Source organism: Stenella coeruleoalba, assembly GCF_951394435.1.
Source record: "Stenella coeruleoalba genome assembly, chromosome: 4".
Taxonomy (NCBI): domain Eukaryota; kingdom Metazoa; phylum Chordata; class Mammalia; order Artiodactyla; family Delphinidae; genus Stenella; species Stenella coeruleoalba.
This window is the reverse complement of record NC_137149.1, coordinates 141,874,544-141,899,306: the sequence shown is the minus strand read 5'-3', so window position 1 is coordinate 141,899,306 and position 24,763 is coordinate 141,874,544. Positions and strand designations below refer to the sequence as shown.

Genomic DNA, 24,763 nt, shown 5'->3' with positions numbered 1-24,763 from the left:
GCTGAGCATCTACCTGATTCTATGACACAAGAGTGTAAGTCATCAGTATCTTTCCACATCATGTTAACTTTTTTTTTTAAAGGAATGGGACTTTCCAATGAGTAATCTGATCTCTTACTTGTGTCAAGAAATTTAAGCGGAAAAGTGTTCCTACCTTTAACCATTTAAAAGAAAAATGTTTATATTAAAAGTGAATAATTTGAGCTTTTGTCTACAATATAAATAACTTTACAGCTGAAAGAGACTTCAAAGTACAAACTTTCATTTTACTGATCACAGCTGTTTCACAGCTTATTTGCCATAAAACACACCCCCAAAATTATATTTTAGCTGAAAATTCCCCTCTATATTTTATGCCCCATAAAATAGTTAACAGTAAACCTTTTTTGTGAAAACCATTGATTTTCCATTGGCAGTAAAATTTTCAATTAACAGAGAAATACTATTTGATATTAAATCAGTTTAATACATATGGAATAATGTTATCATGTCCTCATCCTAAGCCTATTGGAGTAGCTAATTCAGGTATCAAACAAAAATCTCCAAGTAGATGATGGTCAATGATAAACTAAATGGAGCCCCAAAAGCAAAGAAGCAGTTCCTTTAAAATTAAAAATTTACTCTGCCTAGAGGTTTTCTATTCTGCTACAAAACTATTATGAATAAAGGATACCACTGAAAATGAGGCACATAATGTACTTGCACTGATATTATCTCAGCAGAAAAGGAATTTAGAGCTTGTAATGGTGAGAAACATGAGCCATTTTCAGGTGATTTGGAGTAATTTTAAGAAAACTCCCATTTAATAAATTAAATGCTATGTCTGATGAACACAGCTGCAGACTCGAAGGGCTCTCACAACTAGAATGCCTTCTTGGTAGGTTAATGTCAAAAGTTCCATTTTAATAAAGGGCAACTTTAATTTTGCAAAAAAGTAATCATGATACACTTTCTTCTTTTCATGTCTTTGAGTTAAATTAAATACTTCGATTGTGATAGCGTGGGCAGAGAATGTTGTTTTAAAGCCAAATAAAACTCCATTCTACAACCTATGTTTGATAGATTCATACGCTTTTCTAGCCTTTTTCCCCCTGTACATAAATGAGGTAACATCAGCCTCATAGTATTATTACAAGGATTAAGAGAGACTGTGTATATGTAGAAGGAAAGAAATACTGGTGGCAGAACTCCACAGGAGTGAAGTGTCTTTTGATTAGAGAATAAACCACAGTGAATGGTAAGGGACAACTAGAAAACAGAACAGTATACGAAATGACTCTGCGTAATAAAGGAAAAAGAATCTTAAGATTTCACAAGCAGCTGAGAGGGAAGGAGAGAAGGGGCCTTGAGAAAAATGCTGGAGAGAGAAGGGAGAGGACAGCAAAGCAAGATGGAGGCAAGACTGTGACCCAAAGAAAAGAATTGGCAATAAGAAGTTCCCTGTGGCCAGCTAGGCTCTTAATAAAACAAGACTGACAGACATTCTATATTAAGGATTCCCCCCTTGTACTCTAATGTATATCTGCTGCAATTAGCAACCCCTCCCCCCCCCCAACAAAAAGGAACAAGTCTGTTAGAAGAAAGGATCTCGTGTAAAGCTGTCTTGGGTAAAGTCTTTTTTTTTAAGATTTAATTTAATTTATTTTTGGCTGCATTGGATCTTCGTTGCTTGTGGTGAGCGGGGGCTACTTCTCACCACGGTGCGTGGGCTTCTCACTGCAGTGGCTTCTCTTGTTGCGGAGCACAGCTCTAGGTGCGCGGGCTTCAGTAGTTGTGGCATGCAGCCTCAGTAGTTGCAGCACACGGGCTTAGCTGCTCCGCGGCATGTGGGATCTTCCTGGACTAGGGCTCGAACCCGTGTCCTCTGCATTGGCAGGCAGATTCCCATCCACTGTGCCACCAGGGAAGCCCCCTTGGGTAAAGTCTCATTAAAAGTTGGCTAAATACAACTGCCTCCTACCAAGTGGTGTTTTGAGGAAATCAAGGAATGTGGGCTGTGTTCCAGATTTGAACTTACACAAGGTGATGAAAAGGGAACAGTTCTAAGTGGTAAGACACAAGCAAGCTGGAGGATTCAGAAACAGAAAGGACCAAGTGGTGTCTGGAAGAAAATTAAACCCCAGAGATAGTGGAGGAGGGAGGTAAGAGGCAGAGTTCATTTCATTTAAATATCATGGGACCAGTGACCCCAGTAGGGGGAAAATCAGGTTGCCAACTTCTGCCAGTGTCTTTTGATTGGCAGTCAGTAAATGTCAGTTCTCTTCCCTTCTGAGGAAAGAATAACGTTTCATACCTCGGATACAACTGTTTTCACGCTTGTTACAACTATCAGAGAAAAGAGGCAAACTTTAAAAAATGATACAAAACTAGCATGAAGTTGCACTTTATCCAAAATAGTCAACCAAGACTGAGTGGTTGATTGGGGGGGGGGGAGGGCGGAGATTACCTTCAGGAAAAGCAGACATTTGTCAAAAACCACTAGAACTTCACAGTGTATCTAGGAGATCAAAGATTCTCCAACACGTCAGACAGGGGAAAGCTACGATTTTGAGGAAGGCAATTGAGCAGTCTGGGCAAGGAAGTCAGATAATTAGAAGCCTTAAAATCAACATCTTTTCTGCATTAAGAATGCTCAGGTCAGTTCCCTTTTGAAACACTGTAGCAACAACGTGGCCTTTGCAAATAAATGAGGAATTACTACGCTACTTTATGTTAACGAAAAAGGTTAGACATTTATGTTCAGAAATTAGAGAAACTTAACTGAAGGCTTCTCCATTTTTTCAAATTATACAGAAAAGAAAGGGTAATAAAGGAAAGACGAAAAGCGTTTCCTCGGTAAACAGGTGCTACAGGAGGAAGGCGGAGCTCCCTTCTCCAGGGAAGGCTCCGAGGGCCCAGCGGGGAAGCGAGTCCGGGAACGCGGAGAAGGCACGGTTCATCGCAGGGTAATTAGCACACAGGTGCCCGCATTCCCTCCATTTAAAATGCCAAGATAGAAACGTACAGTATCTCCGTTTCAAACAAACCAAGGGAGCCTCTGTCAAACTGCAATTCTCTTACTACTACTACCTACAAGCAGAGGCAGTGAAGGAGCGGCAGGAAAGTCACGAGGGAGCTTCCCACAGACTCGGGCACAGGCAGCTCTGCACAGAGCAGCTTCTACGGAAAGCGTGACTCACACCCTCGAGCAACCCACCAGGGAGGAGAGACCTGATATCCAGTTTGACCGCCCTCCGCTGCGCCCCACCTGTCCAGGGCTCGCTCGGATGGGTGCTGCAGACTGTAAGCCCCACGTCCTCTCCTCTCCCCCCAGTCTCCAAGGGGAGCCAGCCTCCCTGCCTTCGGCCAGGACCCGCGTCCGCTCTCTCCTACCTTGGCTCGCGGTCCTTGCTCCGGCTTGTCGTGCCGCGGCGGGCGGACTGGGGATACCCGGGAGTCGGCGCTGGGAGGGGCGGACGCCGGGGCCGCTATTTGTAAACACGCTCCACGTGCGCTCGCCCTGCCCCATTCGCATCCCGCTCGGGACACCTGAGGATGCGCAGCTTTCTCGCGAGCCCTCCTAAGGTGCGATTTTTATTGCACCTGAGAGCGGAGGAAGCCTTGCCCACGGAACCGGGACACTGGGAAAAGGGCTGAGACAAGGTGAGCTTGTACCGCTCCCTGCTGGCCGGCGAAGCAGTCTGCAGGTTGGAGCAGCAGGGCCCTTAGTAGAACCCACGCGGCGCCCAGAGACTCCGCGGCGGCTGCGCCCGCCCCCTCCCGCCCGCTCGCCGGAGACCCCGCCCCCGGGCCGCGCGCTCGCCCGCGGAGGCCCCGCCCCCTCGCCGACACAACGTTCCTGCGGGGGCGCGCGCGTGCCCCCTAATCCCCCGCCTTCCGGCTCCGGCGGCGACGCTCGCTGCCTGCTGTCTGCTGCCGCCGCCGCCGCGCCGCGCCGCCGACGCCGCCGCCGCCGCCGCCGGTGTCAGCCTCCCTCGGGAGACTCCATTTGCTCTCAGGTTGGTTTGGCCGCCGCGAAGGCAGGCGGAGAGCGATGCCCCCGGCCCGCGGACTGGCGTCCCCTGGGCCAAGCGCCCGCCCGCTCGCTGGCTGGCTGCGGCGGTGACATCCTGGTCGCTGGCGTCCACGGAGGAATCCGGGCTCCCACGGAGCAAAGACGTCCGGCGTTCCGGAGCTCTCCGTGCGGGGAGAGGCCCTCGCTAACGCGGCTCCTCTCTGACCGCTTAATTTCAGGAGGTAGGCAATGCAGGTCCCATTCCCTGACACGCTAGATAATGCCTGAAAGCAGTCTGTGTCGTATTTAGCCATCACATTCCTAGGAGGCGTTAATTTTCTCAACACAGTCGCAGGATAGATGTGGGTAATGCCACAGACCCTGATATTGAAAGAAAAATGTTTTTGGTATCTTCCTTTAGGTTTCGGAGGCTCCGAGTGCCTATACAGCCCCCGACAGGAACTACTTCTGTTGGCCCATCGAGGATCATCTTTCACCAGGATTATCGTAACATCTTCACTGAGCCTTCCCCCACCCCATACCCTCTACCATGAGTCCTGATTTCTGCCAATGAAGTTTTTTGATGCTTTCTTTAATCATGTGACACCACTTCTTGTCCACCTTTTTCCTTTTCAGTTGCCAAACACATGAGGTGGAGGTTTGTGTCATGTTAAAGTACACAGTTTCCTGCCTGTCCCCTTTCACCTGATTGGCACCGCTCCCTTCTGTTCAGCTTGCCTTACCCTGATTGCTTACGATTTCCATAACCACTCACTTGCACATCGTGTAGCAGCCCTTGCCTGGGGAGGTAGCATTCCATACAGCGCACTGCCTGACAAGGACAGCAGTCAGGGGGCGAGTTTTCCCGTTGTATTTTCCTATCAGGTTTGCAAGCCCTTCTTCCAACTCTTTGTTCCCTAGCACAGTGCCCCAAATACTCCCACCAGAGTCTTAGTTTCTTTAACATAGAGCTTCGCCCATAAGGATGGCAAGAATCAAGTATGTAATGTGACTGTTTTAGAGACCTTGCTGGTACAATATTGGTTGTCATCGCCACTGAGATCGCAGTTCATGAAAAGATCTTAAACTAAGGGAGGAGGAGGCAAGACAGAAGGTAGGATTAAGTGGAGCCAGTCCTTGTTGTTTGAAGTTTGTAAGTTTCAAAACAGCAAAGCGAAGAGAGTCATGTAGGCCTTGTCTGGAAATTGGCCAGCACACTGTCCATCTAGGTCCTAGGGGGGGAGGAAAGGGACCTTAAAACCCCATTTTCTAGTCTCATTGTGTCCAAATCTAAGTTGTTACGTATCTTGTTCTAGTAATCGTCTAAAATACTAGATACAATGTTGGGGAAACGAAAGCGTGTGGTGTTGACAATTAAGGACAAGCTTGACATTATTAAGAAACTTGAGGAAGGCATCTCTTTCAAAAAACTTTCTGTGGTGTATGGAATTGGTGAATCCACAGTGCGTGATATTAAAAAAAACAAAGAAAGGATAATAAACTATGCAAACAGTTCAGATCCTACAAGTGGGGTATCCAAACGTAAATCTATGAAGTCATCAACATATGAGGAACTGGATAGAGTTATGATAGAGTGGTTTAACCAACAGAAAACAGAGGGGATTCCAGTGTCTGGAACGATTTGTGCAAAGCAAGCCAAGTTCTTTTTTGACGCCCTGGGGATGGAAGGTGATTTTAATGCATCGTCTGGCTGGCTGACTCGATTTAAGCAGCGCCACGGTATTCCAAAGGCTGCTGGTAAAGGAACAAAACTGAAAGGAGATGAAACTGCCGCCAGTGAGTTTTGTGGTAACTTTCAGGAATTCGTTGAGCGAGAGAATCTACAACCAGAACAAATTTATGGTGCTGATCAAACTGGATTGTTCTGGAAATGTCTACCGTCAAGGACATTAGCTCTTGAAACTGAGCGGAGTACTTCTGGTTATAGGTCAAGCAGAGAGAGAATCATTATCATGTGTTGTGCAAATGCCACAGGTTTACACAAACTTAATCTTTGTGTTGTGGGGAAAGCAAAAAAGCCTCGTGCATTCAAAGGAGCTGACCTCTCGAACCTTCCTGTCACTTATTTCAGTCAAAAAAGTGCATGGATAGAACATTCTGTTTTCAGACAGTGGTTTGAAAAGTACTTTGTGCCACAGGTCCAGAAGCATTTGAAATCCAAGGGGCTTCTAGAGAAAGCAGTGCTCCTTTTGGATTTTCCCCCAGCCCATCCAAATGAAGAACTGTTGAGTTCAGATGATGGTAGAATAATTGTGAAATATCTACCACCAAATGTCACAAGTCTCATTCAACCTATGAGCCAAGGAGTTCTAGCCACAGTAAAAAGATACTACCGAGCAGGACTTCTCCAGAAGTACGTGGATGAAGGAATTGACCCCAAAATGTTCTGGAAGAACTTGACAGTGTTAGATGCAATTTATGAAGTGTCGAGAGCTTGGAACATGGTAAAATCAAGTACCATAACCAAAGCATGGAAAAAACTTTTCCCTGGCAATGAAGAGAATTCAGGCATGAATATTGATGAAGGAGCCATTTTAGCAGCTAACTTAGCAACAGTTTTACAGAACACAGAAGACTGTGAACATGTTGACCTTGAGAATATCGATCAGTGGTTTGACTCTCGGAGTAATGACTCAAACTGTCCAGTGCTAACCGACAGTGAAGGTGCCGAGGACCGGGCCAAGCCTGCCGAGCACAAGCCTTCCAGTAAGACTAGAAAAACAGAACTGAACCCGGAGAAGCATATTAGCCACAAAGCTGCACTCGAATGGACCGAAAATTTACTGGATTATCTAGAACAACAGGATGACATGCTTCTGTCTGATAAACTGGTGTTGCGGAGGCTTCGAACAATAATAAGAAGAAAACAGAAGACCCAGAATAGCAAAAGTCATTAATAATCCTCGTAAGGGTTTCAGTGTGTTTGCATCTTTGTGACTTTATCTGCAGTGGAACTTAATTACCGTGTTTGCAGTGCTGTGGATTTCAGGGCCAAATATATTTTATTAATGAATTTAGGAGTAGATGCTGTTTTGGATTACTTCAATGACTGTGCTTGAATGTGCATCCTAGGAAGTGAGCATTGACATGTATCTTGTCTGTTTCTAATCTGTATTATACTAATTTACATCATAAGGTACCTGAGGCCAGGGATCCGGTGTCTGTTTTGTGCCTGAATTTCATTGTCTAATAGAGTACCATGCGCACTCTAGGCAATCAATAAATCTTTCTTAAATTGAATTTTTATGGCTTTCTCTGAACTTCAGTTTCCAAACTGAAATACGTGGAGGGTAAGTTTGCCTTTCTACCGCGGTTTTTTTCCACCTGCCGAAAATTTTAGAACTCAGCAGAGATTATACTTGAAGTACATGTATTTCGCTGTGAAAGCAGAGAACTGAAGGAAAATACTCTGAAGCCTGAAATACGGCATTTCTATACCAATAGTATTTGGACAATCAGAAATTCAGATTGGCTGTCTCTGTATAATGAAGTAAGAAGAAATAAGGTTAAAACGTCCCCAGGCAAAGGACTTGCACTTCACTTTTATTTCATCTGGCAGTAGGGAGAGTTCCTTCAGAGTTGTGGAAAGAATGCCATCATTGTTCCAGAAAAACAGATTTCATTTCCAAATCATTGCTATTAGAAGAGAATAAGGATTAAACTGTGTTATCTGTCATTTTGATCCTTTATCAGTAGAGATATGCAAGTAGTTTTTTCTCTTTAATAAGCTATTTGATGTAACACTTCAAAGCTTTAAAGTACGTCATTTGCTTTCATAATAGCGTATTTTTCTTGAGAACTAATACGGAGAATATAAGCACACAGTGCATTTGTGGAGCCACCACGAGAACTGACATTAAATTGAACATGAGAAAGGCCCTATAGGACAGCATAGGCTGCTGTGTGACCACGGGCAAGTTACTTGACCCATCTGTAAAACAGGAATAATACCTGCCTCTGAGAGTGTTTTGAGGAGTACATGAGTTAATATATGGATTTTAAGTAATACAGGCTTAGAACAGGACCCGGCTCAGAAAAAGTCCTCTGAGTGTTAGCTCCTGTTACCGAGTTGCAGAAATGATGTTTCAGAAGTGTGCTCAACAGATCCGGTGTGTGACTGAACCCTGATGTTGCTGCAGTGGGAAAACCCTTTAGAGGGAGGTGAGATAAAAGAGAGGCAAGTGACTAGATTCAGCTGAAATATAACAATAATTTACTTCAAAGAAAACTGGAAGGTTAATCCAATTCAGAAATCATTTCCCGACCATCTACTGCTAGGCACAGTGAGGCATGCCGGCACGTTTAAGACATCTTAGTTTGAATTATAAAAGGAAATGGGAATGGGATTGTAGTTTCTTTGCTCCAGGCCTGCAAATAAAATGCATAGATGTTGGCTTTGTTCACAGAATCTGTTACTGATATTGGCCTCGTTTACTGAAGTAATAAAATACCTTTAAAGCAGACAAGGTAGCAGTTAGGAGGACCAAACTAAAGTAACACAGGATCAGGAGAAAATTAGAGTAAAAGAAATATCACAGGAGACTGGTTACGGTAATTAGGTCCAGCCATATACTGGGAGCTTTGTTGTGACTGACCTGAGATTTTAGAAGCTCTGACAGTCCTTCACGAGGACTGTTAAGCTCAGAATTCTGCCTTTTGACAAAGCAGAGGCTTTGAGTTCGAGAAAGGCCTTTTCGGAAAACCTCTAAGAATATTTTCTTTGGGAGGATTCATACCTTATTATTAACACACCTCTCGCAGTTTACACAATTTCACTTACTAGAGAGGCCTGAGGAAATGAAACTTTGTGCAGGTAAGTCCTGAGACTATTTGGCTTCTTGGAGGCAAAGGGATTCTGAAGCCTGGAAATGGTAATGACATATTTGAATACTGCTTTGCATTTTTCACAGAGCTTTCTGCTAACAAAAACTTCTCCAACTTCTTTCAGTCATGACATTGAAATGGTTTAATCCTGTTTTATCATAAAGGCCGATATAAACTGTGCATTCTAATTCCATAATTAACTGTAATACAAAAATCTTTTTCCTTTTCCAGGTATTGTTATATTAATTATATCCTCTAGGAAGATGCATTGTGTTATCTTGGTTAACCCCATGCTCCTTGTACGTACCCTAGTTTGAGCAGCACAGAAAATAATGTGCTCTCATTTGACTTTGTGCACCTTAAAGAAAGTATCCACACATCTATTTTTAAATAAATTTATAAATGGAAATTAATAAATTTTCCATTTATAAAAGTGCCTATTTTTTAGAGGATTTGAAAGACACAGAACTCAGACCAAATGGGAAGTGTTTGGCAACTGAGAGCATACTTTGAAAAAACTTGTGTAGTGGGAATATTTACTATTTCATAATTTAATTTCAGAGAGTAATATAGGGGTTGACTGGAGAACCTTGAATGCTCAGTAAATATAACAGAGTCGGCAGGGCCCAGATAGTAGGCACAGTCAATTCAAGTAGAATTAGAGGATTATAATGGTGCTCTTGTTCTGGGACTCTTTGTTTTCAATCTAGCTTCAGACTGAGCTCCGTGGTCCCTTCATCATGAATTTTCTGCATTTAAGGAAGCTCGTGGTGGACTCAGTGGCACAGTTGACATGAAGCAGGAGACAGTTAGGTCATGATCTCAGAGACACTCTGCCTCCAGTGATGTGGCCAAAGCCCCCCAACGTATTACAAATCAGAGCCAGGACCTGCACTACAAATGCAGCCCTCCTTCAGGAGGGCTGTCTACTTACTAGTATTTTCACAAAGTTCACCTGGTCTTATTTAAACATATACTTTATCTCCACCCTAAGCAAAATCACAGGTCTTGTGTGCTGACTGCGGTCTCTTTCTAGTCCAAGTTAAAGTCAATATAAAACTTTTTTTTTTTTTTATAACTTGACAGTCTGTAACCCCAAATTACCTTGTATATCTCATTGGCACATTTTGTGAAACTCTGGCTCAGAAGAAGGAGTGGGGTTGTGGAAGGGTAATGGATTGGAGTACAAACACCAGCTTCTCTGCTTTCTCCCTAGATAACCTTGACAGCTTTCCGGACCTCTCTGAACCTCAAGTTTCTTCACGTGTAAAAGGGTGGCAGGTTAAACGGGCACACTCCAGGTGTTCATAAACACCAGCTATTAAGCAACCCTATGGCTGTTCACTGAGAATCCCTGGCCTCCAGGCTTAGGCTGGAGAATGAATCACAGTCCTTCTCTCATGGTGACTCTGTGCAGACCTCCGGGAGGCCTGGGCACCCTTGTTGAGGTCTAGGGCACTGCCTCGTCACTGGGAATGCTGGCTGGGGTCGCTGCCACAGGTAAGAGGGCGGTGCTGAGTCCCTCAGGCCCTTAAGACTACAGTGTGTGCTGTCAGTCATCACAGGGGCCCATCAGTAAACAGAAAAACAGACAAGCACAGGTGGGGCCTGCTTTAGCTGTAGTCTGGGATAACGGGGCTCAAAGAGAAATGGGTTCTTCCAGGCAGCTGAAGGCATCCTTGTGAGGTGATGCGCTCTTATGCTAAAGGCAGAAATGCAAACTGCCGGTGCAAACACAGGGGAAACCGGAGGAGCAGACGGGCCCAGCCAGAACGCAGCGCCATCAGTGCGGTCCCCCGTCTAACAGATGAGTCCAGGGGTCACTGGGCCTGGCTTGCCCAGCAGCATCCTGATTTACGCTGGTTGTTCAGAGTAAGTGTTGCAGAGCCCTTTTTACTCTCATGTGTCCCAGCTTAGAAGAGAAATTAGGCGGTTTCCCTACCAATGACCCAGAGAAGGGAGTTGATCTGCTTAAGGTCACATAGTCGCTAGGGGCCAAGAAGGGAGTAGAAGCTGCTCCTCTCAGCTCCGGACAGTGGTGGCCTAGTGGCCAAGGGTAGGGGCTCCCTCCAGGCCGTGCCTCCCAGGGCCGGACTGCAGTCCTGGAGTCCAACACAGGCCTGCCTGTTCGACACAGGTTGGGAAGTCCCGTAGTGAAATTCTCTCCTGGAGGACGGGGTGCGCCCAGTTCATGTGCTGGATGTCTGCTATGTGCCAGGCCTGACGCTGGGCGTTCCCCAAAGCAAAGTCTATTTTGTGATCCTCAACACCAATCCTGTGAAGCATGATACCCGTTTGAGAAGGAGTTCCCAAAGGGAGCTGGCAGAGACCAGCCGAACACTCCTGTCTGAGACAGGGACAGAGGTTGCAGCCCTTGCAGGAAGCTGCGGTCCTCTGTTCCCCCGCGGGCATCCAGACTGCAGGAATCCATGAGGCTGTCAGCCAAAAGCTTCCTTAAAACCACTGTTAGCTGGGTGTGTGCAATTCCAGAGAATGCTTCCACCAGGGCTATTCCCCAGGCACCTGAGTATCATTGTAAATCCATCAGGCTCAGGAAGTCCTTCAGTGAAGCTCCATGCAACAGACAGATGCAGTCATCACGAGGGCATCTTTGAAATCATCTTCTGATCAGAAGGTCAGGCCCGGGGCTAGAGGGTAGATCCAGCCATGCCTCCACAGGTTATTGGGGTGGCCGACATCCTTTCTACATGGAAATCCCTGGGCGGGTGGGGGGGTGCTTATCCTTGTTCCTAGCTCTTCACTCTTCCTTCTGGTCTAGGTTGCCCCAAGAACCAAGCCTGCCTGGGTTGCAGACTCATGTCAAGAACATACTTGTTTAGTATAATTTGGAAAGTGAGAAACAAAAGGTGCTATAGATGTGTGATGACATGTGTAAGGCATACATACTGTCTTTCACAGTTTTTGGTCAACCTAAAGATGGATATGAAAATATTTAGTGTAGTTCCTTTATAGAACTTTAGGTGTAATTTATGACTATCCCTAGAACTTCAGACATAGACCTTTGGGTTTTTGTATGTTCATAGTGACTCGGTAATGAGATTATTAGCTAATACCACTGTAACTAATTAAATCACTGGGGGACATGATAGATTAGAGTTACTCTACAGATATTAAAGGAATCAGTGAGGTTTTGGAACATTTAACTTTTTTTTCTTAAATTAGAAGAGAAAAATTGACTGTAGGACTCAGCCTCATTAACCTATGAAGTAACTACCCAAAGTGCTTTTGTTCTCAAGAGGAACCTTAATAGCTGAACTTACGACCAAATCACATCTAATTTCTTCTAAAACCAACAAAAATGTTACCCAGTTCTTTACTATATTTCAGAATATGTTGTTCGTCTGGAACTTATTACCAAGAAAACATAATTACCTTTGAACCTAAAAAAAGGCAAAGTAAACTTAAGGAAAACAGTTTTCCTCATCCACTGAAGCATTTTTTTTAAGTCATATAACAGAATAAAGTTATAAAGATACTCTTTTTTCTTAATGAGAAATGTCTGAGGTTATACACATAGTCTTGGTGTGTTCATTTAAGATGACAGAGAACCCAGATTTTTTCCCCCTTTTTGGCTTTAAAAATGTAACTTAAAAGATGAATTCAATAGGAGTCTTGATAATCAATGTGATCTAATCCAAACGAACATATTTTAAGCTGTTTCAATGTAATAATCACAACACAAAGCTGACTCCCAAAGTATGGTTGTATTTTTTAAAATTACTGTTATAGTTGGACAATATATAGAGAATAGTATTTCCATTTTCTGTTAATCAGCTTTTGGGGGCCATTTGCTGATTTACTTTAGTATTTGGGGGAGTCTTTGTCTCCTAATTGTGTTTATAAGATACTTAGCCTATAGTACATAAAATGCCTAAGTTGCTTTTCTAAAAAAACTAGAGAATGAAGGGTTTTCTCCTGCACTGTACAAATATTCAGTACTGTAAATTATACTCACCAATTAAATTAGCACAATGTATAATTAAAAATGTTTCTACCATGAGAAAAACTACTGTATTTCATTGATTCTAAAGATACACATCTTAATACCGGTGAAATTGGGATACTTCTTGCAATCAACAGCATCTTACAATTATAGTTGACAGCATTTTTGTCTTTCTTCATGGTATGTAAAATAATTATATCTTTTAGGTTCTGTGAAATATAAATTTTTTTGTAAATCTTGCCTTTCTTTTGAAAATAGAACAAGTAATGGCATACATAAAAATTTCCATTTAGTATATATACATTTATAATTATATGTTACATATGAATATACAAAAATCAGATATTTACAAGATAATCTAAGAAGTGCTATTTCATGATACTATTAATTGCTCTTGCACACACACTTATATTTTACTAATTTAGGAGTAAAGATAGGGTAATCCTTTTAACTACTACCGCATGTCTTTTAAAGACATGCTGCTTTATTTCATTTAAATATATAAAATAAATTGTAGAGCAACTGAAGTGTAGACAAATAGTGGCTTTTTATTGGCCACACTTCTAATGATTTGTATGTGAATTAATCTGTTAAGAAGTTTCTAGATTGTTCAAGGATAGCATGTTTTCTTTGTTTATATGTTCTATCCATGTAACTTACCATAATAGGTTTTTGTTTGTTTTTCTATAATTTATTCATATTTCCTTAGTTTTAGCCTAATATCTTTTTTTTGTTCCCGGATCTCATCACATTACATTTAGTTTTCATATCTCCTTAGGCTCCTCTTGGCTGTAACAGTTTCTCAGAATGTACTTGTTTTGATGACCTTGACAGTTTTGAGGAGTACCGGTCAGGTATTTTGTACAATGTCCCTATACCCTGTACCTCTACCACAATTTGTTGTTGTTCTTTGTGCATCCCTTGCCTACTCTAACACAAAGCAGATTGTGAAAGTGCCACGATTAAAGATACATTATCGGGCTTCCCTGGCGGTGCAGTGGTTGGGAGTCCACCTGCCGATGCAGGAGACACGGGTTCGTGCCCCGGTCCGGGAAGATCCCACATGCCGCGGAGCGGCTGGGCCCGTGAGCCATGGCCGCTGAGCCTGCGTGTCCAGAGCCTGTGCTCCGCAACGGGAGAGGCCACGACAGTGAGAGGCCCGCGTACCGAAAAAAAAAAAAAAAAAAGATACATTATAAAGAAATAAAAGTATGAGAGAGAGAGAGAGGTAAATTTTGATGAGGATCCGGAAGCCTTCTTGCCCTTGAAGCAACTGGTAAGAGTCTGCGGTGTGATGGGGGGAATGACTGTGAGGAATGCAGGTCATCTTCTAGTCACAAACTAATATGATTTCAACATGAAGTTTATTAAAAGTGTAATTACAAGTGTTGGTGTCAAGTTTGGTAGGGGCCTGAAGGATTTTTCCCCTCCTGACACCAAAATACACGGTGTCTTTTCCAACACAGCTTCTCCAACGCTGACACCAACGAGGTGTCCTACAGTTCTGACACTGTCAGGGTTAGACCGCACAGGTTTAAGGGCTGTTCCATAAGACTGACCTCACTTCACATGTCAGTGGCACGTATCAGGTTCCCAGGTTACCCTCACTTCTCTCTGTCTTGACTGCAAAGCTGGGGGTTCCCGCAACCCCCCAGTTACTATTATAGTTTATTATAAAGGATACAAATGGTCAGATGTAGTGACATGTAGGGTGAGGTCCAGAAAGGTCCTGAGCACAGGAGCCTCTGTCCCTGTAGAGTTGGGTGGGCCACCCTCCTGGCACATGGATGTTTTTGCCAACTTGCAAGCTTCCTGAATCCTGTGGTTAGGGGCTTTAATGGAGGTTTAATCCTGTAGGCATGGTTGGTAAAATCAATGGCCATTGATGACAAACTCAATCTCCACCCCCTTCCTTTACCCCGAGGTTGGGAGGTGGGTCTGAAAGTTCCAAGCTTCTAGTCAAAGCAACCAGCCCCACTCCTGAAGCTATCTGGGGGCCCCCAAAGAGTCATCTCTTTAGAATATCACCCTTAGCACTCAGGAAATTTTTTTTTAATTTTTAAAGAGAAAAAATTGAGAAGACACACGAAAGTGGAGAAGCAGAAGTGTAAATGTTTGAAGAAGTAAGACTAAAAGAGGGGGACTGGAATGCAGAGAGAGATGAGCAGGTCCCCATCTTTTGAGGGAGAAGCTTGGAGAAGGAGGAGGTACCCCTCAGAGCCATTGTCATCATCTTATTTGCCAGTGCTCTTAAATGACATATGTACACATAGCAGAGCTGTGATAAAAAGCAAGATATTCAAGAACACTACAAGTTTGTTGGGATATTGTTTAGCTTTCTATTTCTAGACTTTCCTATTCCAGTTAAGCCAGTTTATTCTCATCTTGGGCCCTATCTGACACTCAACCTAGATTTGGTTCTGGAATGCCTCCTTAGCTAATTTTAACTCTCTCGGTCCTTTTTGCCAACACTTCTGTAAATGTAACCTTCCTCTCTTTTGTGGCTGACAATTCTTTTTCTTTTCTCTTGTTACTCATCACTGGATAATTCATTTATTTCACTAATACTTTTTTGAACACCTACGATGTACACTTACAAATTTGAGCCCCAGGATAGCAGGGACTTTAAATGCCTTGATGATTTTTGTATATCCAGAATACAAAATAGTCCTGGGACAAACATGTTCAATAAATATTGGTTGGGCTTCCCTGGTGGCGCAGTGGTTGTGAGTCCACCTGCCGATGCAGGGGACGCGGGTTCGTGCCCCGGTCCGGGAAGATCCCACATGCCGCGGAGTGGCTGGGCCCGTGAGCCATGGCCGCTGAGCCTGCGCGTCCGGAGCCTGTGCTCCGCAACGGGAGAGGCCACAGCAGTTAGAGGCCCGCGTACCGCAAAAAAATAAATAAATAAATAAATAAAATAAATATTGGTTGACAGAACGAATCAGTGCCATATGGAACACTATATTCTTGATTAAAATAAAAGTTTTATTCTCAAGCATTTTACAGTAAAGGAGTGGACAGCATTGTTTATGCAAATAATTACAGGAAAGAATTATTTAATAAAAGAGAGATAGGAGAAAATCTCCCATAAAGTTGGGATCACAAAAGACTTACATCTTCAGTGAAAAGGAATCAGAATAAACTTGTGGCACAGGAGGGGCAGCAAGAAAACTCCCATTTTGACCCTGGCATTGGGTGGGAGGAATAGAAATATCTCTCCTCAGAATTTGTAAACACGAGCCTGACTCCTTAGAGGTTTGCAATACGAATTTACTGTCTATCCCCAGACCATTCAGCCAACAATTTAATTTAAGATGGTTGTGCTTTCAGAAGACTGGTAGGAATAGACACAAATTCTCTCTGAAGGAATACAACTTCAACATAGTCCTCAAAAAATTCCATGGATAAAGTTCCAAAGAAAAAGAGCTCACGACGCGCCGTAAGAGCCAGCAGAAACAACTGAAAGCAGCCTCAGACCCACTCAGACTCTACTTATTGCAATTACTATAGCATGCAAACATAGCAAAGTTTAGCTTCTACACAGAGAAGGTTTAAAATATAAGCAAGAAATAGACTTAAAGATCAAGCGGATTTGAGAAGGAACTAAGCAGAACTTTGAAAAATAAAATATACTTGTCAAGATAATAATTGCAGGTGAGTCACTGTGACCCTTATGGGAGCAGGGTCACTGAGGGATGAAGGGCGGGGTCCAGTACCAGTCAGTTGAAGAGCTAATGGCAGTAAATAAACCGTGCAATACACGTTCCGTGATTTTCTGTATGCACGTGATACTTCACAATTTAAAAATGTTAAATAGAAGATAATGAGAGATGAAATAAATAAGACTGGTAAGTGCAAACTGATTCTAGTACCTTTCAGTGGTGATAAAACGGTGATGGTGACGAGGACAGAGGGAATCCTTTCCTCCATCAGTGTATCTCATTACTCCCAGATGCCAAGTCTACTTCCTTCTCTCTAACTAAAAGAAAACGGGAGATAGAGAAAAGGGAGGGAGAGTGGGAAGATGAAGGAGAGGGGAAAAAAGAATAGAGGGTACCTCCTCCTTCTCTAAGCTTCTCCCTCAAAAGATGGGGACCTGCTCATCTCTCTCTGCATTCCAGTCCCCCTCTTTTAGTCTTACTTCAAACATGTATGTTTTGCTTCTCCACTTTTGTGTGTCTTCTCAATTTTTTCTCTTTAAAAATTAAAAAAAAATTTCCTGAGTGCTAAGGGTGATATTCTAAAGAGATGACTCTTTGGGGGGCCCCCAGATAGCTTCAGGAGTGGGGCTGGTTGCTTTGACTAGAAGCTTGGAACTTTCAGACCCACCTCCCAACCTCGGGGTAAAGGAAGGGGGTGGAGATTGAGTTAATCATCAATGGCCATTGATTTTACCAACCATGCCTATAGGATTAAACAAAGGGGAATTGAAGGGGTTAAGGAGGGAGGGGAAGCCCACATGGCTGTATTGAGTGAGCCTCTTGTCCCTGTGCTGGACTTCATGGCAACAGAGAAAAAGTTGTGGGAGAGAAATGGGGGAACATGTGAAACACATTCTAAATCAACTGCCTTGAAAATTAACATCAAGATAATTTTTTTTCCATTCTAAATCATAAATTTCACTTAAAAAAATTTTAACGCTCAACTAATCCTAATTTCATTTTCAAACTATGGAACTGGATTCGAACCTAACCAAAAGTGACAGGCTCCACTCTACAAACTATGGAACTGGATTCGAACCTAATTTCATTTCATTTTCATTTTCAAACTATGGAACTGGATTCGAACCTAACCAAAAGTGACAGGCTCCACTCTACAAACCCTGAAACATCACTACCTCTTAAAAATAAAAAGCGTAAAGTAGGACTTCCAGTTGTCATCATGAATTACTTTTCCTTGTTTTAGAAAAACATAGTCTAGGCCTCTCAGAGAGCCAGGGCGAGGGGAAGCAGAAGAAGCCCACTGTTGCGGTTCATAGGTCAACAGAAAAGAATTCATCTCCTTGATTTTGTAGGGCAAAGGATTAAACTTTTTTTCTGTCCAACTGTTATACTTTGAATGTAGTTTAAAGTCAGGTAATATTGAAAAAGCACAGTATAAGTTTTAGACAAATCAGATATGTTCAGTTCTTTATAAAACAGCAAGTCAAAGCATTTTGCAAATAAAAAAATAACAGCATAATTACGTAACTAGAAGCAATATTTCTCAATTTGGGTAAATCATTCTCCCACTTTATTTTACAAAGTACTTGAGAATGACCATCACATTTTCTCCGTTTCCTGCTTCTGTTTGAAAAGTAGCCTGACTGGGGATGTTGTATTCATTATGACTCTATAAAGCAAGTGTTATACTGGTTTTCCAGGAGGAACGTGATAGGCTATTAGGTACTGATTCGAAAGTCCAGAGGGAAGCATGGCTTTAGGTATAGCTTGATTAAGGACTCTACCCGTGCTCACAGGGTCCATCTTTGCTATCAGCATCCCTGTAAGTCAGCTTCGCCCCCAGGCTGGCTTCTCTCATCACAGAAAGGTACTGGTGAGCTCCAAGACCCATGTTCTAGCACCAAATCCACCCCCAGCAAATGTCTTCTCATCTCTTATTGTCTCTGAGAGCTGACGTGTGCGTCTAGGCCTGAACTGTGGAGGAGTCCCACTGCCTGGCTTAATCCAATCAGGGCCCGGAGCTCTCAAGCTTACGGCAGGGACTGTCCCTTCTAAACAGTATTGCTAAGAGTGGTTTTCAAATAAAACTGAAGCAACGATCACCTGATATTTTAGGAGGAGGCATGGATGCTTGACAACAAGGAAACCAGATCGTTGGGGTAAGTAGTGGCCAAAGTTGGCTCTAGAAAAAATACCGAAGAAGTAAAATTTGGTATTTTCTCTCATTTCGAGATCTTCCACTCTCACACCTTTCCCCCTCCATGTTCAGTTTCTGTGTTACTCTTGCATAGCAAGACCCTTGCTTTCTAAGGCGAGGGTCATTATTAATGTATATTTGGCTTCAACCCACAATGGCTAGTACATTGTCAGTCAGTGAAGAATCTATAAGCACCAAGAACTGTTTTCTCACTTTAACAGTTTATATTGACCCTGAAATTTCAGAAGAAAAGAGCATTTCTTTAATGTAAAGTGAAGTGTTACTTAATAAACTGTTGGAGAACGAAAAAGCTTTCACTATTCATCAGTTATCACAGATTTATATGATCTTTCATCCTCATTCCTGTCCCAGAAAGTAGAAAATAGACATTTGAAATCTAATGTCACCAACAAGAATTTTATTTTTATATAAGCCCGTTTAAACGATAAACATAAGAAAAGTATGCAAGCATATTGTGTATTTTGATAAAGACACATTTCTCCCTTCCCTTTGCCATTCTCCTATAATTAATTCATTCAGCAATTACTAAGTACCTCCTCTATTCCAGGTACTCTTTTAGGAGTTGGGAATATAAGACGAATGCTTTATTATATCACTCACAGTGGAATCCCAATCATATACCCACAATAAAGATAATTTTGTTTTGATGGGTTATAATTAAAGAGGAACCATATATATGTAAATGAATATAAAATTGTTATAATTTCCAGTGTAGCAAGTATAATATTCTGGCTCCCAGGAGGAAGAACTAGTTTTTATTTAGACACATAAAATCTCAATGTGAAAGAAAAGTTTCTCTGTTTGGGACCAGAATTGTGCTCAAGGTTTTTTCCATCACCATTCTCTATCCCTGGTGGAGACTGCTCAAACCAGTAGTTGACAGAAAAAGGATGTGGAGCATCTAAACAGGGTTTTCCTAGGATGTGGAACAGGTTTGTTTAAGGAGAAAAGAATTATAACTCTGCTATTATCTCTTGTTCAAGCTTAACTGTTAAAAATTAAAATTCACATATGTGAGACCATTTTATATTAATACAAACGAGCAAGCAAACATATAGTTCTTTTCACTAATCTATTTTTTTCCCTTGGATATTTGAGGTTACAAAACCAGGGCCTGGGAAAACCAGATTTTAATGAAATTCCTAGAAAATGATAGCTAGAAGACTTGTTGTTTCAAATGCAGCAAAACAACATCTGATTTGCAAGTGGTTACTTTGGGTTTTCTTCTGCTTGGCTGGAATCCTAAACTTGGTTTTCACAGTGTTGTGTTCCCATGTAATCCTTGTGTTGTAGAGAGGCAGAATAGTGAGGTGGTGAAGAAAATGACTATGGGTCCTGCCTGCCTGGGTGGGAATTCTCATTCTGCGGTACGCTGGCTGTGTAATTTTACTCTCCACCTCTGTTTCCTCATCTATAAAATGAGGATAAAATAAGATCTACCTTAGGATTGCTATGAGGATTACCTGAATAAATATGTGTAAAATGCTTAGAACAATGCCTGGCACATAGTAAATAATATGTGTTTGGTTAAATCAACACACACACATATACAGTAATTTCTCGCATTTCGTGTAGTCAAACTGGGATTATTACTTTATGATACCCTTATTTAACTATAAAGGAATATTTTCTTATTTGACTTAGCTTATTCACTGAGGACTATTCAAACTTAAAGGATAAGACTGGATATCTAACATACAAGTGAATTTTCTAACTCTTCCACTTAGGATGTCTACCAGAACCATTAAGTGTCCTTACATTTAATAGGTGATACATAATGTCATATTTGTGTGTGTTCCTCAACAAATCCACAATGGGTATAAAAAATGCACAAGTAGCATAAAAACAAAGGGGAGTAAAAAGGTTTCATTTCTAGTTACAGCTTCCCAGTGGGGTTCATTGTTCATTTCTGGACACCCTGGCAATGGGAGTATAAAGACCAGAGGAAGCTCTTCCACTAGGCTTCAGGAAGAGCCACTGCACACTTAGGAAATTAAGGAATGAAAGTAAAAGAATTTCATGAGACATCTGGGACTCTTCTTCTTTATCACTTCCTCCTAATACACGAAATTCTGAAATATATATATATTTCTTCACTAAGGCAGTACTGTCTTCCTAGAGGCGTTTAAGAATGTACGGATGCTATAAACAACACAATGTCATTTGTCAATTATACCTATAAAGCTGGAGGGAATGTGCAGGTGCTACTAAGATTTAATAGGTTTGGCATAGGAATGCTAGATGTCTTGCAGAGAGTGGGAGAGTCCTGCAGAATAAAAATTCAAACGCTCAGAACGCCAATAGCACCTGATCTTCCCGTACTGATGCTCACAAAGAATGTTCAGAGAAACAGCTCTGGCCTGGAAACGGGAGACGTATGTTGTGGACCTGCTTTAACCCTCAACTAGCTACCTGACCTTGTGGGAGTCCTGGAATCACTCTGAAGTTCATCCTCTCTTATAAATGTAATAGTAGAAGCCCATTTCACCACTATTTCTTTAAAAGACTAAAGATAATTATTTTGTTTTCCTGTTTAGCAATAACTTTACTTTTCAGTAATATCCTCTCCAGGTGACATTGATGTCAATCCATCTGAAGCCACGACTGTGTGCAAATATTATCCTGTAAATATTCCAAGAAGTCTTTAACAAAAATATTTAGTTTTAACTGGAGTAAAAAAATTTAACTTGAATTCAATATTTAATGTGAAAATATTACTATTCTCTGATTTGATAGATCTTGTATTATATTTCAGTTTGTTCCTATTCAAGGCCCAAAGAGCAACCTGATTCCAAAAATAGTTATAATTAACGTTATCATATTTCTTCTTTTCATAACTAAATATTAAATAATGTACATGATAAGAAAAGGCCTATTTAACAAGCAAGGCTAATGATCTCCTTTATAAAGGCAACTTATCAGCAAATTCTGAACATACTTGGAGTTGATCAATTTTAGTGTTTGTATCTTCAACATAATAGTAACTATAACTCACCCAAAGTTATTATGTTAATCTGTAACTTCTAATAAAGGGTTACCTGATGTGTGGCATATTCTTTATGTTTACATTGTGAGCACCTATAGTTCTTTCATTTTTATTATGTAACTACTTATTTTTATTTTGTATCTAGGCTCATTCTATATAAAGTGAACATTTTATTAAATACTGATGTTAAGAAAGAAATCTAATACAATATACTCTTTGCTTTGCTTTGCTAAAACTCAGGATGAAAAGCTTTCCACATAATATTTTTCCTCCTAAAACAAGTTGGTTGTTAATATTATGCAAGCTTCTGTGTGAAAATGGGGTTGATAAATGCTTCTGAGACCAGGTTCCTTGAGAAAATATTTTATCCATTTTGAGTCAAGAGAGGTGCTGTAAGTGCTCTGCACACATTCAGTCCTTTCTGACAGATTCACTAATCTGTCCTATCGGATTCACTAATCTGTCCTAGCTTTGCAGTTTCATTTTGTGACCCAGAATAAAATGTATCAAAGCCATTAGTGAATAACAGTTGGCAAACTCTGATCCAAAACAGATTTCTTAAAAGAATTCCCTAAATTTTTAAGCTCCCAACTGGTACTACTACAACAACAAAGTAAGTGTTTGTGGCAAATTAATCAAAATAAGTAAAATCATTTCTTCATCCTCCAGTGGCCTTTTGTATCCATGTTACTGTTTAAATATACACTTTCCATAAGAGATAAAAGGACTCATGGAAGGGTTTTTCATTTGCTTTGTTTACTTTGTAGGAAAATAAATTACTTTTTTTTTTTTTTTTCCGGTACGCGGACCTCTCACTGCTGTGGCCCCTCCCGTTGCGGAGCACAGGCTCCGGACGCGCAGGCCCAGCGGCCATGGCTCACGGGCCCAGCCGCTCCGCGGCATGTGGGATCTTCCCAGACCGAGGCACGAACCTGTGTTCCCTGCATCGGCAGGCGGACTCTCAACCACTGCGCCACCAGGGAAGCTCCCTACCTTACCTTTTAAAGTACCTTTTATATGACAGATATGAACATGTGGCTATTCATTTACATCATAAACAATTCACTTTGAAAAGTTAAAAATTATATATTTTAAAACTGGTTAATTTTTCCCATTATAAAATGATTGTGTGCTTATTATAAAAACTTGGATAATAATGAAGGTAAAATTAAGAAAAATATGTAAAGAAAACCATAGTTAACATTTTGGTATATATAATGTTTTAAACTTTTCATGAAAATTAATTAAATTAACATATATTTATGCAAAGTAAAAAGGGCATCATTTTAAAATCAAAGAGTACTACAAGATTTATAAGAGCAATCCCCTCCCTTTCCTATCCTTTAATCCCTATCCCCAGATCCAACAATTATTTTCAACACTTTTTAGGTGGTTTCCAATACTGTCTCCACATTCAAAGATATCCACATCCTAATTCCTGGAACTTGTGAATATGTTACCTTACATGGTAAAAGGGACTTTCAGATTCTAAGTTTAGGCTCTTCGGATAGGAAAATTGTCCTGGGTTATCTGAGTGGGCCTCATATTGGGTTGGCCAAAAAGTTCGTTCGGGATTTTTCTGTAACATCATTCATATATATCCATATATATATCCATATATATCCATATATATATATATACACACATATATATCTCCATATATATCTATATCCATATATCCATCTATCTACCTACCTATCTATCTATCTACAAGGTAGGAGGATCAGAGTCAGTAGTAGGAAATGCAATGAAAAAAGCAAGAGGTTGGAGTGATGCAAGGAAGGGGTCATGAGCCAGAGAATGCAGTGGCCTTTAGAAGGTGAAAAAGGCAAGGAAATGGGTTCTCCACATACAGCCTCCAGGAAGATTCAGCCCTGCTGACACCTTGACTTCAGCCCAGTTAGACTGATTTCGGACTTCTGACCTCCAGAACTATGAGATGATACATTTGTGTTGTTTTCCACCACTAAGTGGGTGATAATTTGTTATAGCAGCAATAGGAAACTAATACAACCTGTTATTTTTTCATAGAACTCTGGGTTGTTTGTTTTTTTTAATGTGCGGTATATCTTCCCATCTCTCTGAGGGTATTTTTTATAAATTAACTTACCTCTTATTCTGCACATTGCCTCTGATTTTGGGGGGTTCTCTTTTCTGGTTTTCCTCATTTTATTGTTTTACTATCTTTGGCTAGCCATTTATATTTGAGAGTGAAATCCGAAAACTCGGTGAGGAAGCGTTGTTTAAATGAGCAGGTTTATCCCAAGGAGAACTTTACTATATATCATGTAATTGGTGGGCATATGGCTATTTCACTGAAAGCCCCCTGTTTCTGTTACTGTTGCTTCACAATAAGTTACCCTAAAGTTTTGTGGGTTAAAATGACTATTTTATTTTGCTTAGCACTTTTGTGGGTCAAGATTCAGGATAGGCTCAGCCGGGCAGTTCTCAAATGGGTTATCTCATCCACTTGCAGTTAGATATCAGTTGGAGTTGGAGTTATAATCTGGCTTATTTGGGCTGGAGTCTAAAATAGCTCACTCCCTTGGCTGACCGTTGATGTTGGCCACTGGCTAGGTGCTCTGGTGGTCTGTCAGCTGGATCGTCTGCATGTGACCATTAGGACATGACAGTCTCAAGTAGTCAAACTTCTTACATGGTGATTGGCTTCCTCTAGATCCCAGAGCAAGCGTCCCAAGAGAACGAGGTGGATCTTTCGTGACCTCTTCCAACCAACCTTCAGAACTTGTGCCATGTTATTCCTCTTCATTCTATAGGTTGAGGAGGTCATATGCCCACCTGAATCCAGGGGGACTGGAGATAGACCGACCATTCAGTTGGAGGCATGGAAAGAAATTAGAACTTGATTGTTCCATTCCACTGATCTATTTGTGTATCTTGACACCAATACTGTATCTTTGTAATAAATCTTGAAATCAGGTAGTCCCCGTTCCCCAAATTTGTTCTTAGTTGTCATCATTGATTTGGCTATTATAGGTCCTTTGCATTTTCATATATGTATTTTAGAATCAGTCTGCCAACTTCTAAAAAAAGGGCTGCTGAGATTTTGATTTGGATTGCATTGGATCTA

At 41.5% G+C, this 24,763-nt stretch overlaps 2 protein-coding genes across 2 annotated transcripts in view; one reads left to right on the top strand and one right to left on the bottom strand.

Moving 5' to 3' along the window:
- FAM13A (family with sequence similarity 13 member A) overlaps positions 1 to 3,725 on the bottom strand; it is a 356,108-nt gene extending 352,383 nt beyond the window's left edge. The window contains exon 1 of the mRNA XM_079920400.1: positions 3,373 to 3,725. The gene's annotated coding sequence lies outside the window, so the exon portion shown is untranslated. The remainder of the gene's footprint in view (positions 1 to 3,372) is intronic.
- Positions 3,726 to 3,933: 208 nt separating this feature from the next.
- Positions 3,934 to 11,481, top strand: TIGD2 (tigger transposable element derived 2). The gene is made up of 2 exons (XM_079920230.1): positions 3,934 to 4,236; positions 4,416 to 11,481. Exon 2 carries the CDS (start codon positions 5,335 to 5,337, stop codon positions 6,910 to 6,912), a length of 1,578 nt encoding a protein of 525 aa, XP_079776356.1. The 5' UTR covers positions 3,934 to 4,236; positions 4,416 to 5,334; the 3' UTR covers positions 6,913 to 11,481.
- Positions 11,482 to 24,763: the final 13,282 nt, after the last annotated feature.

Coding starts and splice junctions, on each gene's coding strand:
- TIGD2 (XM_079920230.1), top strand. CDS start 5,335: ATGTTGGGGAAACGAAAGCGTGTGGTGTTGACAATTAAGGACAAGCTT.